The sequence below is a fragment of the Vulpes vulpes genome, chromosome 8 (assembly GCF_048418805.1).
Source record: "Vulpes vulpes isolate BD-2025 chromosome 8, VulVul3, whole genome shotgun sequence".
NCBI classification, from domain to species: domain Eukaryota; kingdom Metazoa; phylum Chordata; class Mammalia; order Carnivora; family Canidae; genus Vulpes; species Vulpes vulpes.
Genome location: NC_132787.1, coordinates 20,036,304 through 20,054,746, shown reverse-complemented (window position 1 = coordinate 20,054,746; position 18,443 = coordinate 20,036,304). Strand labels below are relative to the sequence as shown.

At 41.7% G+C, this 18,443-nt stretch overlaps 2 protein-coding genes across 50 annotated transcripts in view; one reads left to right on the top strand and one right to left on the bottom strand.

The window, feature by feature from the left end:
• Window positions 1–5,631: 5,631 nt before the first annotated feature.
• Window positions 5,632–6,652, bottom strand: LOC112917529 (transcription initiation factor TFIID subunit 9-like). Its single transcript, XM_072765094.1, has one exon. The coding sequence runs from the start codon at window positions 6,503–6,505 to the stop codon at window positions 5,708–5,710; it is 798 nt and encodes a 265-aa protein (XP_072621195.1). The 5' UTR covers window positions 6,506–6,652; the 3' UTR covers window positions 5,632–5,707.
• Window positions 6,653–11,893: 5,241 nt separating this feature from the next.
• The window catches only part of PPFIBP1 (PPFIA binding protein 1), a 167,085-nt gene continuing 160,535 nt past the window's right edge, over window positions 11,894–18,443 (top strand). For 14 of the 49 annotated variants that reach the window (XM_072765701.1, XM_072765689.1, XM_072765682.1 and 11 more), the window contains exon 1: window positions 11,989–12,154. The gene's annotated coding sequence lies outside the window, so the exon portion shown is untranslated. Of the gene's footprint in view, window positions 12,155–18,443 lie in introns of all 49 variants that reach the window. The other 35 variants (XM_025995054.2, XM_072765707.1, XM_072765695.1 and 32 more) reach the window with 12 other exon arrangements.

The following is an 18,443-nucleotide window of genomic DNA, read 5'->3' as shown; positions in this document are numbered from 1 at the left end:
ACAGTCCAGAACCTATAATTGTAGAGAGGGACCATCTATCCTGGCAGCAGTGTCTGTGTGTGTAGGTTGTAAAAGGCAGTACTGGGCCAGCAGTAGATTCAGCGCCAGGAGAGCTGAGGTTTCAACCCAGTCCTGTCGTAATACATTTCCTGTATTGCCATTTTGTTTCACGATAGCAAGTATTGACCTCTGCTTCTCCTACTGATGACAAGAAGAGACACTCTTACAACTTACATGGATATTTGTGAAGACAAATAGAGAGCAATGAATGGAACAAATCTTAGAGGCTCTTCCACTTACTGGTTGTTATGGAACAGCTATGGGCTGAGTTGTCTGTGTATGTCGAAGACCTAATGCCTACTACCTCACAATGTGACTGTATTTGGAGATAGGGCCTTTAAAGAGGTAATTAAATTAAAATGAAGTCATTAGGATAAGACCCTAATCCTGAAGGCCATGTGAAGACAAAGAGAGAGGGCAGCCATCTACAAGCCAAGGTGAAAGGCTTCAGAAGAAACCAATTCTGCTGACACTTTGATAGGACTTCCAGCCTGCATAATTGTGAGAAAATAAATTTCTGTTGCATAAGGCACCAGTCTGTGGTACTTCATTATGGCAACCCTAGAAAACTAACAGGAGAACTTTGTGAAATGTACTCCTTTTAGAAAGAATAAGCTATGTAATTTGTGGGACCCAGTACAAAATAAAAATGTGGGGCCCCTTAAGGAATTAAAAAGTTCAAGATAGTGACAGTAGAGGATTAAACCAAGTATGGAGCCCCTCTAAGCATGGACCCTGTGTGACACTACACATCTCCCACCCGTGAAGCCAGTTCTGCTTCTAGACTTCAGTTTCCTTATCTGGTAAGTTGGGATAATAACTGCACCTAGCTTTAGGTTTGTTGAGAAGATTAAATCAAGTTCTAGGACTCAGTTCTCAGAAAACATGAAAGGGTTACCAAGATAGGTGTTTAAAGTTTATCATTAGGGGATCCCTGGGTGGCTCAGCGGTTTAGCGCCTGCCTTCGGCCCACAGTGTAATCCTGAAGTCCTGGGATCGAGTTCCACATCAGGCTCCCTGCATGGAGCCTGCTTCTCTCTCTCCCTCTCTCTCTCTGTATCTCTCATGAATAAATAAATAAAATCTTTAAAAAATAAATAAATAAAGTTTATCATTAAATGTCTTACAGAGGTTAAGTCATAGGATCACAAGAAACAATAGTTTGGGTTTTTTTCTCCAGATATGGTCAGTAAGACAGTAGGAGGGGAGAGTGTATATGGGGAGTGGGCAGGAACATTTCAGAGCTGAGATTCTGCTGGGGTGAACAATGCAGACTGTTTCATAATTTGATTATTTATAGTCTTAGGGTCCCTGCTGCAGGGCATACAATTTCTTTCTCCTCTCTCTCCCTCTCCTGCTCTGTAGCAAGTATGCTCCACTGGAAGAGGCACTGGGACCCTGGAGCTTCCAACTTGCTGCCTGACTTTCTGACAAAAGTGTTATTATTTCCACACATATGATTCTTTTATTCTATAAATAAATAAAGCTTTAGAAGGCAACTGAACACAACTCTTGATATCTAAAATAGGACAGGACAAATAAAGCTGATCCTTAGGAGATTAATCCTCATTAGGAGGTAAAGTCAGAGAATTTTGAGTGGCATTTTGGAAGGGGGTGATTATTTTCTTTTACATGTATATTTAAGAGCATTTAGAAGCCAGTACATTGAACAAATTGGAATAAAATGCCCAGCACTAACAACTTTTCAAACAATTATACCATATGGAAATAATTTTCAGTGCAACACAGAAGGTTCTAAATCTTTTGCTGGAATTTCAGCAAATTTCAATTCCTTGCAACTCAATCCCTGCTAAGGCAGGGTTGAATCTAGGTTCCAATTCTTTCCCTTCCTAACATGCTGATGGGAGCACTGATTCACATCTACTCATTGCCTTTTTGAAAGCAAAGCTCAGAACCTTGCAAATAAGCTCTACAAGAAAGTATCACCTGTCTTCATGTCTGTGGTCACTCACAAATGTACTCAATAAAAGCAAAATGGAAACAAAATAAAATAAAAGTAAAATGGGGTTGATTGAAAAAAGTTTTTAGTTTTTGAGCTAAACAAAAAGATGGTTGTAACATATGCCCTGATTTTTTTTATTATTATTAGAATAAATCTAGACTCCCTCCATACCCTAAGTGATCTGGTTGCTGTTGTGAGAGGTAGTAGAAAGATAAAACAATATTCAAGCTGCTTTTCTTCTGGGCTTTGTTCATTGCCCCGGTAATCATAGCCTCTTCGTTCTAGTTGCTTAGAAAAGGAATGAGGTAGAACAGGGTCATGTAATTAATATAATTATACTTAATTAACATGTAATGATAATTACATGTTGAAAACTAACACATTCTAAAATTCCCACAGTGCGTGGAAAACTATACCACCAAGACAGACTGAGCCTGATGCAAAGATATGTCACAAAGCAATGTGATGAAGAGACAAATTCAATCTTGATCACCAGATCATATCTTCAGAACTTTCACCTTTTTTCAGAATAAAAACACTTCAGGGGCACCTAGGTGGCTCAGTTGGTTCAATGTGTCTGCCTTTGGCTCAGCTCATGATCTCAGGGTCCTGGGATCTAGCCCCGCATCAGGCTCCCTGCTCAGTAGGGAGTCTGCTTCTCCCTCTGCCTCTGTGATCTCTCCTGCTTGCTCTTAAATAAATTAACAGAATCTTCAAAACAAAAACACTTTACCTTGCTCCATTTATTTCAGGGAAGGCAAAATGTACCCACATTTATTATCCCATTTGAAGCCCCAGTATTAGATTATTTCAAGTACTCAGATTACCTCAGGTGATAGAGATTTAGTGTGAGACTATCTGGGGAATGAAGGAAATGCAGGAAACCACTGAACCATCAAGCCTCATAAGATCTGGTGCATGGTTAAATATTCAACAGTAACACTATGTGTCTATTATTCTTGTTAATTCAGCTTTTCTCTTAGCAGGAACTCTAGTGCTGAACTGTGTTGAATCATGCTAGCATGTGACTTTGGGCAAGTTACTTAAGCTTTTTTGTGGCAGTTTCCTCATCTGTGAAATGGAAACACACTTCACAAGGTTGAAGTTAATATATTTAAAGCATTTAAAATAGTACCAGACACATAGATATTGGTGTTTTCTAGTATCATTTTTATTATTGTTGTATTTTCTATTACTTCTGTAGCTATTTTCCACTACTCTTATGATGTCTATGGTCTCAAGGTTCTTTTTTTTTTTTTTTTCATCTCATGGTTCTGATTCCTACCTTTTCTATGTGTGACTTTCAGGATTTACCCATTTTTGCTTTATGTTTTGAGTTACTGACTTTCTTCTGTTCTTACTTTCTACACTTCATGCTTCTACTTATTCATGCTTCTGCTTACTGCCTTCATTCTATGTCCCTCTCTGCTTCTTTCTGCTTTATCCTATTCTGTTTTTTTAATGTGTCTCACATTTAATATCTTGAGACAGAACCTGAGGGGGCGACTTAGTGACTAGCTTGTAGGGAAATCTACTGATGAGTTCCCATACTTGCTTGCTCCAGGCTGTTGGCAAGTTTCTACCTGATTGTCTTTGATTCAGGTGGGAACCCATGGTCCAATTAGTACCGTTCAAGGGTCTCAGGATGTTAACTGAGAATTCTGTGTGTAAAGAACTATCTTGGACTCTTGTCAGAAGAAGTGTGGGGGTGGCAGCACCCAGGGTTTCATGGCTCCATTCCAGTGCTTTCTTTAGCATTATTGTCATCCCATTTATAGGTGATGAAGTTATCCTACATCTTATGTCAAGTGTCAAAACTGCCAAGTGATCCTACATCTTAGAACTCGGTTCTTTATTTAATTTTACCAAAGAAGAGGTGCTATTTCTTACACTTCCTTTTATGCAGGAATGGGTGATTATTTTTTTTCAGAAACAGCATCTTGCAGAATAGAAAGTAGTTCTATGGCTATTACACGATGATTAATTCAGAATTCAGGCAATATAGGGCCAAATCGAAACTATATCAGGAGAAATTAAGAGAAACAAGGTTTAAAGCACTTAAAGACAGACATACTAAAGTGATGGTTGAGACACTTTCTCCTTGCTCCCTTAATACCCTGGCTAGTTTAACAAACCACAGTACTAATTACTGGCAATTCACATGTTACACACAGTCAGCATCCTTCAGTGAAAAGGCCTTTCTGGAGATAGAATCTGGAGGAGCTAGGGAAAGCAGGAAAGAACTTCATTTTTATAGGATTTGGGAGATAAGATGCTCTAGCCTAAAGATTTGTTAATCAGCAACTTTTTTCAACTTGCCACAAAAGTTCCTTTAATAAAAGCATTTATTTAAATCAGTTGTCCAATCCTCATTTTACATCTGTTCTAACTAAAACTCCTTATTAATCCCCTTAGAAGTTTCTGGATTGAAATCTAACATGCCACTTAAAATGTAAATTCTAGTTAAGTGGAAGAATTCTAGTTAGGGATTAGGAGAGACTGAATAAAGCAACAGTAAATTAATGATTGTCCAGGTGAAAAGGTGAGTGGGGTAGAAATTAATGGATTAGTCTGAGGCCTGAGAATCATATGTGGCACTCATCCAGAGAATGGGGTGTACTACAATGTCAAACTGGGTAAATTTTGATTAGTAGTGAGCCACGATATACTATTTGAAAACTGAGCCTTACTAAATATTGTGGCAGGTGAAAATCAAGGTGGGAGTTAACTGGTTATGGATAATTCTCTGCTGTTGATTGTGCATGTTCCCAGGAACTCTAAAAAGGCTTGTGCACAGTGCATTTGGTTGGAAGGAATGGCAGTGACTTGTCACCCAAGGAAAGACCTGAGCCTGCTTAGGAAGACTGCTCTGTGGATCATCTGCATGGAATAGAAAAGAAGAATTGTTGCTGTGTACTGAACAGACTGACTTGCCATCTTGTTGGCCTCTCTCAGAATATAGAAACCAGAGATGCTTTTTAGGAAATTCAATTAACTATGTTTATAAATGGGGTTAACTGTTTAAGGGAATTTAATTTGTTTAGTTTAGCCATTAATTGAACATTAATAAAAGACCATGAAATGCAATAGTCTCTATTTTTAATTAAAATTGTTTTCCATTTATAAATAGAATAACAAAATGGGTAATTGAATGTAACTGGGTTTTTGGATTTGTCTGGCAGGTAACCGGAGAATAACCAGCACAGTCTGGGTTGTGAGGGGAGGGTGATTAAAATAAGACCCTGCTTGAAGTGAGATACTGGTCCTATTTCTAACCTGTCTCCATAGGCAGAAAGGGAATAGGGAGGAGCATTGAGTTCATATGTGATGTCAGTAATGATAGCTGAGCTGTGCCTTAGTATCCAGCTAAAGGATATTAAAATAATGTCTGGGTTATCATCGGTGCCATGCTTAGAATCAGATGGCATAAGCCATAATTGCTTCTTCTTTTTTTTTTTTTTTGATGAACAACAATTTTATTTTTCACACTTAAAGGCTAATGAATAACCATTACTAATCCTATTAAAGAAAACCCAACATCTCAATAGGAAAGGATAACTATATTTACTCATTAAATAGCATTTAAGTTTTCTACAACACAACTTGAAAATACCCAGCATGCACATTTAATCTCAGTACAATGGATTTAAGACCAAGTTTACAGGTTACAGCATCAAGGCTAGATTACAAATTATCATAGTCATCATCGTCATCATCATCGTCATCATCATCATCTTCTCGTTTTCTTTTCAATGCATTTGATGATTCATTGGAAGTATTTTGTGATGACACCATGTTTGTAGTGATAAGAATGTTTTTGGACCCAATTAATGATGGATTAATCAGAACATTCTGAACTGCGGATGTGGCAGGAATTGATGCTTTTACAGTTGGGGACTGTGATGTGGGCATCTGTACTGTAAACCTCTGCCCTGTGAGGGACATGGGATTCCCTACTTTAGTTGACACTGACATGGTTTGTGGGGTTGGTGTACCAAGAGTGGGAGTACTTGGTCGGCTAGTAACAGAACCAACACTTAACTGTGGAACTGTTATTCTTCCCGCAGAAGTTGATGCCTTTTTTTGTAAAGACTTAAGTCTATAGTTTGGAGCCGTCAAGCAATATCTATCAGGTGGCAGCCTGGGGCCTGAATATGGCTTGATTAACGGCAAAGGAGTTTGATTTCTTTGCCTTGCAATATCCAATAAAAAATCTCTTGGGGGGGGAGAGGTAAAAGACTGATCAGCACGACACTGAATGGCCAGCCGCACAACGTCTGCATCAACAGTAGCCTTCTTAGCATGGCTTGAATAAATTTTTGCATCATCTAGGATTGTGGTCACATATCGGAACGCAAACTCCAACATCTGATTTATAACTCTTGGTTCATATTCTGTAATCCCCATATCCTTCAGGATTTGTGCCATCATCTGTGCATCTTTCAGCATGCTCTTGGGAGAAGCCATCTTGTCGGACTCCATGATATCTGTTGATCAGACTTCTTGAGCTAAATCACCCACATTAATGTATTTCAGTCTTGATCTCGATGCAAGTTCTTTGCCTAGTGTGGTTTTTCCAACCCCCGGGGTACTGGTGAGCAGGATGTCCGGGAGCAACATGGTCCTCGGCGCGCTGGCTCTGGCCCCATAATTGCTTCTAGAAAGAATTCTAAAGCTAAGCTTGTTTCATTTGAATTTGGGTTCATGATTTATACCATGTGTCCAACTGACTCTACTGTGTTTAACAGTGTGACTGGGGTAGGAAGAGTCCGAGGTCCAGTTCTTCCTGAACTTCTAAGGAGGTAGCTCCTGGCAGTTAGAAGTTTGAAGCAAAAAGTTTGAACCCATCCTTCCTTCCTTCCTTCTTTCCTTCCTTCCTTCCTTCCTTCCTTCCTTCAGTGAATTTCTATCGAACGTCTCGGATAAGCAGGGCTTTATTTTTTATTTTATTTTTTTAAAGATACTATTTATTTATTTGACAGAAAGAGAGAGAGCACGAGTAGGCAGAGTGGCAGGCAGAGGGAGAGGGAGAAGCAGGCTTCCCACTGAGCAGGGAGCCTGATGTGAGGCTCTATCCCAGGACCCCGAGATCATGAACTGAGCCGAAGGCAGATGCTTAACTGACTGAACCAGCCAGCTGCCCCAAAGGAGGGCTTTAGATTCCCTAAAGAACATAAAGATAAAACAAATTGGCATCCTACCCTTATTAGGAATTTAGCCAGTGAGGGACATAAGCCCTATGTAAAAATAATAGTACAATTGTTTTATTGCATAAAAAAAAGGAAAATATATTTACTGATGTCTTTTTTTTTTTTTAAAGATTTTTTATTTATTCATGAGAGACAGAGAGAGAGGCAGAGATACAGGCAGGGGGAGAAGCTGGCTCCATGCAGGGAGCCTGATGTGGGACTCGATCTGGTGACTCCAGGATAATGCTCTGGGCCGAAGGCAGGCACTAAACCACTGAGCCACCCAGGGATCCCCTATTTAGGGATGTCTTATTATGTATCAGGCATGTGCTCTGTCATCGTGCACATGATGTCTCCTCAAATCCTCGCAACTACCCTGGGAGGTAGATTTTAGTAGAAATGAGCAAAGATCATCTTTAATTGAGGAAGAAACATTATTAAGGACTATGGGTACAAAGTCATCCAGTTTGCACAGCATGGGAGTATGAAGAAGTGTATCAGTAAGTGGATAGACTGGTAGAAAGTGGATCAGTAAGTGTAGAAAGGTAAGTTGGAGGCCAGGATGTAAGGGCATTTGAATGCCCAAAGAGAGTGTGGGCTTTGTTCCCTGGTGAATGAACATGTTCAAGAATTGTGGGTTTTTTTGTTGTTGTTTTGTTTTTTTAAGATTTATTTATTTATGACAGAGAGAGAGAGAGAGAGAGAGAGAGAGAGAGAGAGAGAGAGGCAGAGACATAGGAGGAGGGAGAAGCAGGCTTCATGCCGGGAGCCCAATGCAGGACTTGATCCCAGGACTCCAGGATCCTGCCCTGGGCCAAAGGCAGGCACCAAACGCTGAGCCACCCAGGGATCCCCTGTTCAAGTGTTTTGAAAGGAGTCAAGAATGATCAGGACTGTGCTTCAGAGAGAGGTAGCCGGAAGCCTGTGAAGACCAGAAGGCACATGATGTGACCTTGGTGAGTCAGGTGGACCTCTTTTGGAATCTGCATCTAAACAAATCAGTTTGTGTGTCCTTGTGCCTGCAAAGGCTTGGGGATGCAGGAATAAAGACAGCCTGCTCCCTGTTACTTGGGAGGGCAGAATTGAAAAAAAGTAGATTGTAGACAAGCAATGCTTTAGATGTATAAAGAAAAAAATGGCTTGAAGATAGAGACCTTGGTTTCAACCCCCAGTTCTGTGTATTCTGGAGCAATTTAAAATTGCTGAGCCTTTGATTCCTTATGTTAAAAGGGGGCTAATAACACTCACCCTAATGAATGGTTATGAGGATTAAATGAGGACACAAGACCAAGGTCTTTTGGATGATAAAGTCAGAAAACTAGAGTCTGCTTGCTAGGAGAAAGATCTGAGTTTCTGTGCTCCTTGTGGCAGAAAAGGAATCCAAGCTGGGGCTTAGAAGGCTACTTGTCAGCAATGCTGTAGAAGGGGTTCTTACATCCCATAGGTGGCTGCATCAAAGGGCCTGTGGGGTCCTTTTCAAGTTCTATTTTTGTTACTCCCTGCAGGCTTTCTCATGCTTTCAAAATGTTCCTCTCCCCATTCATACTCACGGTACTAGTACCTGGCACAACTCATAGGTACTAAAGGTAAGCAATAACCATAGGAATCATTAAACAGAAAATAGATATCTAGACCTACAGAGCTAATTCATGTTGAAACCGCAGGAGTTGTAAATGGATTTTTTCCATTAAGCCAGCTGGAATCCAGCATAGTGGGTAAACTCTGGATGTCTCCTCATCAGGCATCCTATTTCACTTCTGCTACATTGTTCTAATCCTTTGGGGCTTCTCCAAGATACCTAGAGGTCAATAATACACACACACACACACACACACACACACACACACACACACATACTTTTTTAAAAAAAATGAAACATTATGATGAAGCTAAATGTAGAACAGAGGAGCTCTAACTCTTGTTAAGGGGGAGAAGAAGAGAGTTCAGGGAGAAGGAGGCTGAAATCTCACCATTGGTTCTTTTCTTACCCACTTTGGAACCCTTGATTTCAATACTACTGTTCCAGCCCTGGCCTTGTTTTCAGCTTTCCTCTTTTGTTTTCTGGACTCTGATGGCAGCTGTTATCACTCCAGCTGCAGAGGGGATGGGAGGCAACTTCCTGTTATTCTATCCTGCCATCCCTGTGGGGGTGGGCCATTCCCTCCCCCATCTGCTGTGGATTGCAGAATGTGAGCCTGGATGCAGTCATCCTATGACCAGGGCTGGAAAAATGATTGGTAGCCACCCTGCCACTGTTCGAAGGCATTTGGGGAGCAAAGTAGGGAACAGGCACCACTGATAAGTGTGTTCTTAACTAAGAGAGGGGAAGGATGAGTGGCTGATAGGTAGGTTAAGTGGTTTGTGCAGAAAATAAGTTAAGGGTTGTTGCATGAATGATGGGAGAGTGGGAAAAGGGAAGGATTCTGGCCAAAGTATGAGAGAGAGAGAGAGAGAGAGAGAGAGAGAGAGAGAGACACTTATGGTTTCTGGCTGTGGGATTATTTGAGTTCTGGGTGCATTAAGGAATGGAAGGTGATTAGGGGTGATATGATGATCCATTCTTCTATAGTCCTATATTTTTAGTGAGTCTTTTCTTTGAATCAGAATATAAGGAATACAAAGAGGATTAAGCATGGAACTTGCTTAATCCTGTGGGAAGGTAAGAAAATATATTAAACCGGACATATTTAATCATATGTTTATACCTCTGTACAATCTCAATAACCCTTACAATAATCTTTGATGTATTATCAACCCCATTTTATAAAGGAGGTGATCGAGGTTTCTGATGGCAAGTTTTAGTGACTTGCCCAGTTATACAGCAAGTAAGTGCCAGAACTGGGCAATGGGCCCCTAGCCCTTCTTCTTTCCACTATAGCACACATGGAGGACTAGGACTTAGGCTTTGAGAGAGAGGCAAGACTTAACATGCAGAAGAGTGGGGATTCCAGCTAGGCCAGAAGGTGAGAATCAAGCAGGGATATGTTGAGTAGACCAGTTTGACTATAAGAGAGGGTCTCCTGGAAGCAAAGTGGGAGATAAGGTGGGAAAGAAATAGAGACCAGGTTCAGGAGTGTTTTAAATGGCTAGCTAAGAATTGCAAGGAAAGGGGGCCTGATTTAGAGGGGAGGATGTTGATGGCTAAAGCAAGCTGTTTTAGAAAACTCATCTGGTGGTGATGCATAGAAAGACTTAGGAGTCTTTCTAAGGAGTTTGGGAAGTTAGGAGTTTGAAATAGCATAGGTCTGACAACAGCACAATGGTGATGATAGACAGTAGATCTATGAGATCAGAGGCCTGGGTCTGTGGATTTTTTTCAGCATTATAGTATTTGAATGAGGGTCCATTGTAGGCAATGGCCACTATAAAGAGAAAAAGTGGTTGGGGGGTCAAATGGATCTTGGTTTCAACCCCACTCCTGGATGTTCTGGATTAATTTACTTACATTATCTGGCTGAGCCTTTGATTCCTTATGTTAGAATGGGGCTAATGACACTTTATCGGCTGTTAGGATTAAATGAGATACAACGTTTGATTCTGCACATCTATCTACAATTCTTTGGCAGACTGGTGAAATGTAGATGTTGTCATCAACCGAAAAACAAACAATACAAACCAACAGAAAGCCAATACTCAATTCATTGTCCTTCCAGAAGATAATGGATAATACGCTATCTAGATCTCCTATAAATAGAGCCACGGTTCACCATTCAGTTCTGTCTTGGATCAGATATTAGGCAAATTGAAAGAACAGTCTCCTGAGGATCATTCTGTTCTGTTAGCCAAGGGGATTATACAGCATGGTATCCGTCAAGGGTAAATGTTAGTTAATTCTTAATTGATAGCTCAGCCGCTGCAATTGGCTCCATTCAACAGTAATTATTCTCATGTGGCTGGTTGAGCTCAATTGGGAGACTCCCCCCCCCCCCCCCCCCCCCCGCCCTTCAGTGGTGCATGAAAGCAACAGCCTTCAGGTACTTAAAAAAGGGTAAATAATAATTTTTCTTTGGAGACTCAATTTTTATTTGCCCAGAAGCTCGTGGGGTGTGATTTCTCACCGCTAAATGCAAAAGCAGCACATGGCTGATAAGGCCACCAGTTAACCCATTCAGAGCTGGGGGGGGGGGGGGTCGCAACCGGTTTCTGGGATTCCCTCCCCAACCTCTCCGGCGCTTTGGAAGTTCTAAATTCCCCATCTGAGGGAACACGCAGCAGCCCCCAGATGATAAAAGGGGGCAGCAGGGTGAGCAGGCTTCCTTCATCTGCCGGACTCGGAGCTAGCCATCTTCTGCTCCACGCGCCGCGGGACTCGCACTTGCCCGGGGCACAGAGGAGGCAATTGTTTCCCCCTTACCAAGGGGGGCTCGGGTGGGTTAGTTTCGTTTCCGATCTAGGATGTAGGAAAACACGCCCCGAGAAGTTTAAAGGCGCTTCCCCGTGCCATTTACCCCCTTTCCCCAGTGATAGCAGGAAAGGCAGCCTTTTTTTTTTTTTTTTCCCCTTTTTCCTCCTCCTCTACCACCACCACCACCACCACCACCACCCACTCCCAGCCCCAGGCTGGCTCCGCGAGGAATGTATAGAGCAGGCGACTCCTCTGAGTGACGGCCGCGGCGCCCAATCAGCGGGCGCGCGGGCGCGGCCGGCCCCGCCCCCTTACGCACGCTCTTTGGCTAATTCCCGCAGGGAGGGAGGAGAGAGGGCGAGTGGGAGGTGGGAGGGGGAGGTACCTGGAGCTGGGAGTGATGTCAGCTCGCAGCAGCTCGGTGCCTGCCCGGATTCCTGACATGGTGTAGGGCCGAGAGGGTGGGGAAGGCGGGAGCGGGACGGGACGGGCTTCGCGCGGGGCGCCTGCGGCGGGGCCGCCGTGCCGGGGCTAGGAACTCGGACGGAAGGTGAACCAGAACTTTTGGAACAAGTGCCCGGCGGCTCCCACCCCCAGGTAAGGGCGTGGGGCTCCCCCCGGGACCGGAGGGAAGTGGCACCGTTGTGCGGTTGCAGCTGCTCCTCCTCTTCCCCGGGTCGGTTTCCTTTCCTTACTCACTCCAGGTTCCCAAGGGGCGGGGGGTGGAGGGGGGACGGGGGACGGGAACTTTTTTTGGGGGGGGGGGACAGGGCGTAACTCCTGGGGCTCCCAACTAGCTTTGATGTGAAAAGTACCTCCAGGATGGACGTGTAAGGTATTGTCTGTGTCCTTCGACCCCCACACCCTAGTCTTCCAGCAACACCCTAGAACCCCAATTAGAGAAGTGTGTGTGTGTCTGTGTGTTGGGGGGCGGTGGTATTTAAAAATGTCACAAGTTTATGAAATTTCGACTCAAAAATTATGCCCTTTGAGAGAATGAAAGGTTTGTATTCTTTTTTTTTTTTTAGTTTCGCGGTGGCTTGTTACATGTTGATTTAAATGAAAGGGTATCATTGATATTCTTAATATTTTTATCTATCAACCTAAAAAAATCCTTTTATATCAACCCCCCTCCCCCCCCAAAAAATCCTTTTATATAGTCCAGTCAGGATGTGAGAAATTCACTTGGGGTGTATTCATGATGAGCTGCGGGAAAACTCGTCCCTTGGGGGCACACTTCTAAAACTCCAACTCCTTTTCACTCTGACATTCTCACTGAGAATCCCTTTCATTGCCAACTTTGTGATCTGGAGGGGTTAGGGAAGCTGCTGAGAATCTTCAGATCTGCTTTCTGTGGCTGCTTGAGAAAATGATGAAGGCTGGTAGTTGGGTTTTCAAGGATTATGTGTGTGGTTTTTTTTTTTTTTTTTTTTTTTTTTGAGGAGCGAGTTTTAACAGGGAAACGAGGTGGAAGGCGTGGCATGCAAACTCTTAATTATAGGAGCATGGATTTTTCAACATGTAGGACCAAAACAAATCCTTCATTTCAATAAGCAGCACAGAGAGCAATAGAAGAACGTGATTTAGTGTCCAGGTTTAGGTATTTAGGGAAAGCAATTGGCCGTTGGGAGGAAAAGGTATTTTGAGAAGTGGAAGTATGGAATTCTGATTTTTATTTCCTGTTTGAAACCCTTTTTTCCTGTTCGGAGATCTTGTGTGCTCAGGTCACTTCTTGGTTGTGAGGGACTTTCTGGGGAAAAGAACTCCGTAAGCTGATTCAGAGCCCTCACTTACCAGTGCTTGAGGCCCTTTCTTTTGGAGAAGGGAAAAAAAACAACAACAACCAAAAACCCACATACGGGCTGAGACTTGGGAGTCAGGTTTCCCTTTTCATTCACCACTGTTCTCAGCAGTGAAGATCCTTCTGTTGCCAGGTTAGGTGTGAACTTCATCGTGAGGCAAAAGCTGCATCCCAGGTGCCTTGAATGAAAGGGCGTTTCCAGGAGGAGAAAAGAAGGAAGCCGCATCACATCTTATAAACCCAAGGAGGGAAATAGGGAACACAGGACTCATAGATGGGATTCTCCATCGTTGTAGCCCATGACAATCAGATTTCAGAGCTAGAAAGATGTGTTTTGTTTTGCTGTTGTGTATAGAACACCTGGGTCTGTATTATTCTTAGTTCTTGAAAAAATTAGCACAGAGTGGGATAAACAACAGGCTTTTTGCAAAGAGAAGATGTCTTTTACTGAAAAGATCAGAACACTTGTATTTCGGTTTGTGTTTTGGGGCTAAGAAATAAGCAATTGCTTAATAGCTCTGATATAGTGGTGAATGGGTTTTTTCTATTTATGTTCTATGGGAAGTACATAAAACAGAACTGTATTTTCCAGTGGACTTTTTTTCAGTGGGAAAGAGGAGGTAATGTGGAATTCCTATGGGCTAAGGTGAGCTCTTGGTTGATAGTGTTCAAACTGCAGTTTGTAATAACCGAAACAACTAGCAAGCAAGGGCCCAAACCGTTTCCAGCCCCACTCATTGAGCCCACTCAAGTGAAGAGCATCTTTACAATGTTGTCCTGACGTGTCAAATTCAAATTTATGCTTTCTTCCCAGGAAACTAGTTCTGGCTTAGGGACTTGAATATGCCGATGCTTTAAATTTTTTTCACAGTTTGAGTAATAACACTAATTTTATGTACTTAGTTTTCACCCATATTTATTTCCTTTGTGTTTATAAGGCAGATATGATACAGTAAAGCAAAGTGCTTTTAAAGGACAAAACTTGAAAGGTAGTTGAATTATTGAGAAAGGTAGGATCAGGTTTTGGTTAAATTCTCTTTAACCAGCAAATATCATACTTCTGATAGTTACTTTTAAAAAGTGGGATGGGGTACCTCGGTGGCTCAGTGGTTAAGCATCTGTCTTCCGCTCGGGTCCTGGGATCAAGCCCTGCGCCCCGCTCTAGTTCAGTGGGGAGGCTGCTTATACCTCTTCTTCCCCCTGTTGTGCCCTCTCTCATCACTCTTTCAAGTAAATAAAGAAAATCTTTTAAAAAGTAGGATAATCTGGCCTTTGTGGGCAGAGTGTTGACTTGAAATACAGGGGACAGCATAGTTCTAGATCACTCGTGCCTAATTTCAAGGGCATCATAGACATTTTTTGGAAACGAGTGAGGGAGAACTTAACTGTTTATGTAGCTTTTTTGTCACTCACTGTACCAGCGTGAGATAAATCAGAACAAGGTCACTTTTTTCCCTGTTACTGACTAGCTGACTCCCTTTTAAAAACGTGCCTTTCATATTCAGGAAATGTTTGTATTTTTATAGTTAATTTATATTATGTTGGTAATTTGTTACATGAAATTAACTTGAGTTTTTCACCTGCCATTTAAAAAGGTTCCCAGGGGTGCCTCAGCGGTGCAGTTGTTAGAGCCTCAAACTCTTGGTTTCAGCTCACGTCATGGTTTAGGGGTCCTGGGATTGAGCCCTACATTGGGTTTCACACTTGATGGAGAGTCTGCTTGGGATTCTCTCCCCCTCTTGCCCCTCTCCCTTCTTGCTCACTCTAAAAAAGGAAAAAAAAAAAAAAAAAAGTTCCCAAATAGCACATTGTTCAAACTGTTAACTGAAAGAAGATCTCATTCATCTGATTCTGTCTTTTCAAAGATATTATTACATGTTTCTGGCCTGATTTGAATTACCTTTTCAAAACAATGAATGAGTGAATTAATGACTATTCATTCACATTTGGGTGTGTGTCTTTAATTCTTTATTAAAGAAATACCACTTCAAAGTGGAAACATAGGGCACAGATATTGCATAATCATGGTCTTTTTATTCCCAGAGATTTCCCTAGAAAGCCATATTCTGAAATTAAGAAAAAAGAAAAAGTCATAGTTGAGCAGCCAATCGTGAAATATTTCAGGGAGCTGGGATTATTATTATTATTTTTTAACCATGGTTGAACAGATGGGTGTAAGTATGAGATGCAAAGCTGTTAAGATTAATGACACTGGGTGGTGTTTGGGGATAAATGGAACAATGTGTCTTTGGCCAGTGGTTCCCTTCACCTAAAGGCTGATAATTTCACGGTTAAATCAGTCATCAGACTGTTCAAAAATAGACACTGTCCAAAAACTGCTCTGGGCTTGTGCAGTTGCTTCATCTCTAGTGTATTATGCCATTTTTTCCCTCAAAGTCCTCACTGTGCATGTCTGAACCTTTTTCCTAGTCAAAAAGCCTACAGCTTTTGTCACATATATTACAACCACAGAGACTGATGTTTAATTAATTGGAGGTAATGGCTTAAAAAAACTAAACTGAACCAACCCACCCTACAAAAATACAAAGACTCTTCTATTTCTTTTATGCTGTTTATTTTAAATATAAACGTTATTGATGCCAGTTTGGCATAAGTTGACAGTGTTTCAAAGGCCAAGTGGTGAGGATTACTTTTGCTTCAATATTTTTTTTCCATTTTTGAAGGGTCTAAAAGGCCAAACAACTGGATTTTAGATTTAAAAATGGGCTTTTCCAGGAGTTTTATGTTTGAACACTTATTAGGCACTTTTGTGAGGAAGAGGTGGGTCTGAGTGAAGTGTGTTCTGGTCTGTACCCGTTGAAGAGTTTCTATTTCTGAAATATGGCTTTGGACTCTGAGTGGTCCTGGTGGGTGTGTTGTCACAGTTTGTGACTGGACTTGGGTTTTGTGTCTCACTAGAACTTGCTGTGACTCACATTTTGACTGGCCTACATGTGAATCCTTGTTTTTGTTGGCAAGCATAATGAGTTCAGAATAGAAAGATCATTTGGTGGTTTCTGTACAGTGGTGTACCTAAAAATGTCCATGACTGAAGGAATTGTACAAACTTCAATTGTAGTTAGTATCAGTCATTCTGGCAAAGGCTCATGTCTCGACTATGAATCCTGATGGAAGAAGATCAAGTACTGTAATATTTGGGGCTGGCTGTAGATTTTATGAACACCCTCTGAACTCCAGAGGAAGGCTAAGTATTTTCACCTCTCTTTTAATTTAGGGAAAGCAAGCATTTGACATAAAAACAGACACAAATTCAAGAGAGCAGGTGTGCTGATTTCTCACATGTATGTGTTTATTAAAAAGAGCAAGCTTAATTTTACCTGGTACGAGAGAGTAAAGATGCAGTTTTTATTGGCAAGCTCATTCATAAATGAGTGGCCAAATTCCTTAGGCAAGCAAGGGAGTTCTTGGGAAGAAGTAGGAAGCCTATTGGGAAATGGGTTAATTCTTTCATGTTCTGCATGTAATACTCTATCATATCACTAAATATGCCTATGTTACCTTGTATTTATGTAGAATCTAGCTCACAGGATCTAGTCCTCTTTTGCTCACTCTTTGTCACCCTTCTCTCTATAGTACTTGCACAAATGTCATCATCTCGCCACCACAGAGTTTTATGCAGTTTTTGTGAGGACAGTTTATAGAGTTTACTTTATTTGGAAAAAGTGAAAACAAGGCTAGAACTCAATGGCCTACTTTCTTAATATTCTAACTTGTTAGTGTGGCTGCAGTGGTTGCAGAAGCCGTGTTTCTGCAACCATTATCTGTGTCTAAAGATGCTGCTGCTTATAACAACACATAGTAGAGAGTTTTATTTTGTTTGAATTGGAATTTGGACATGCTCTACTTCTTCTTATGAATGATAGGAGGAGTTGAATGAGCCTGTAGGTGCCCCTCTGTATTAACTCCAGGACTCCAGGAAGTGAGTGAGTGGGAGGAAGGGAAGCAGTGGGGGACTCAGAGAAAACACTCCCATTGAACCTGTGAGTTGGCCAGGATGATTTGTGTGAAGTCACCTGGATCTCAGTGTTTTTCCTCTGAATCAGCTGCTTTGGATGGGTTCATGTTCTTCCAGCCCTCACCCCCATCAGTTTGTGACTTTGCACAACCAGAAACCTTCTAAATATGGAGATTCTTTCATTGCTTTTCTCTTCCCAGAGTACCTTGCTTCTCTAGGATGACTTGTTTTACATCACCCTTGGAGCAGACACAGCTAGATGCCAATAAGAATCCTTTCCACCCACATCTTCTCTCAGCTAACCCTATTTTGTTTAATTTACCACCATGTCCAGTTTGAAAAAACAACAATAACAACAACAAAAACCTTATTTTTCCAGAATCCTTGCAGGGTGTCTTAGAGCTATGGTCTTGGCCAATGAGATGGAAGTAGGTGGGTTGGGCTCCCTCCCCTCTTTCAAAAGCTCTTATAAGGGGATGGCTTCTGTGAGCTCACTTTTTGCTCTTTGTTCTCCCTGGAACATGAAAACTGTTTTTTTTTTTTTTTTTTAAAGACTTTATATATTCATGAGAGAGAGGCAGAGACATAGGCAGAGGAGAAGCATGCTCCCTGTGGGGAATCAGAACCCTGGGATCACAGCCTGAGCCAAAGGCAGATGTTCAACCACTGAGCCACCCAGGCATCCCTGAAGGCTGCTTTCTAAGTGGAGAAGGCATCTTGTGACCAAAGACCAAAAAGCTCAAAGGTTAAGCAGGCTGAGAAGCTGATGGCATTTCTGAACTGCCGAACCAGACCTTGTCTGCCCACTTCTTGACTTTTTGGGAGAAAAAGAAAATCTCCATTTGGTTAGACCACAAAAGTTGGGTCAGTTACTTGTAGTGAAATGTAATCTTAACTGTGTCTAAAATTTTAAAAAGTCATAGTTCATCTTTTCTCTAATAATTGAAAGGCAGCATTCTGTACAACAAAAGAGGGATCAGTCTGGAACCACACAGACCCTCAGCTTGAATCTTGGATTCACTATTTATTATAGTCTAATATTGGCAAGTATTTTAACTTCTCTGAGTCTCAGTTTTCCTATCTTTTTTTTAATTAAAGATTTTATTTAT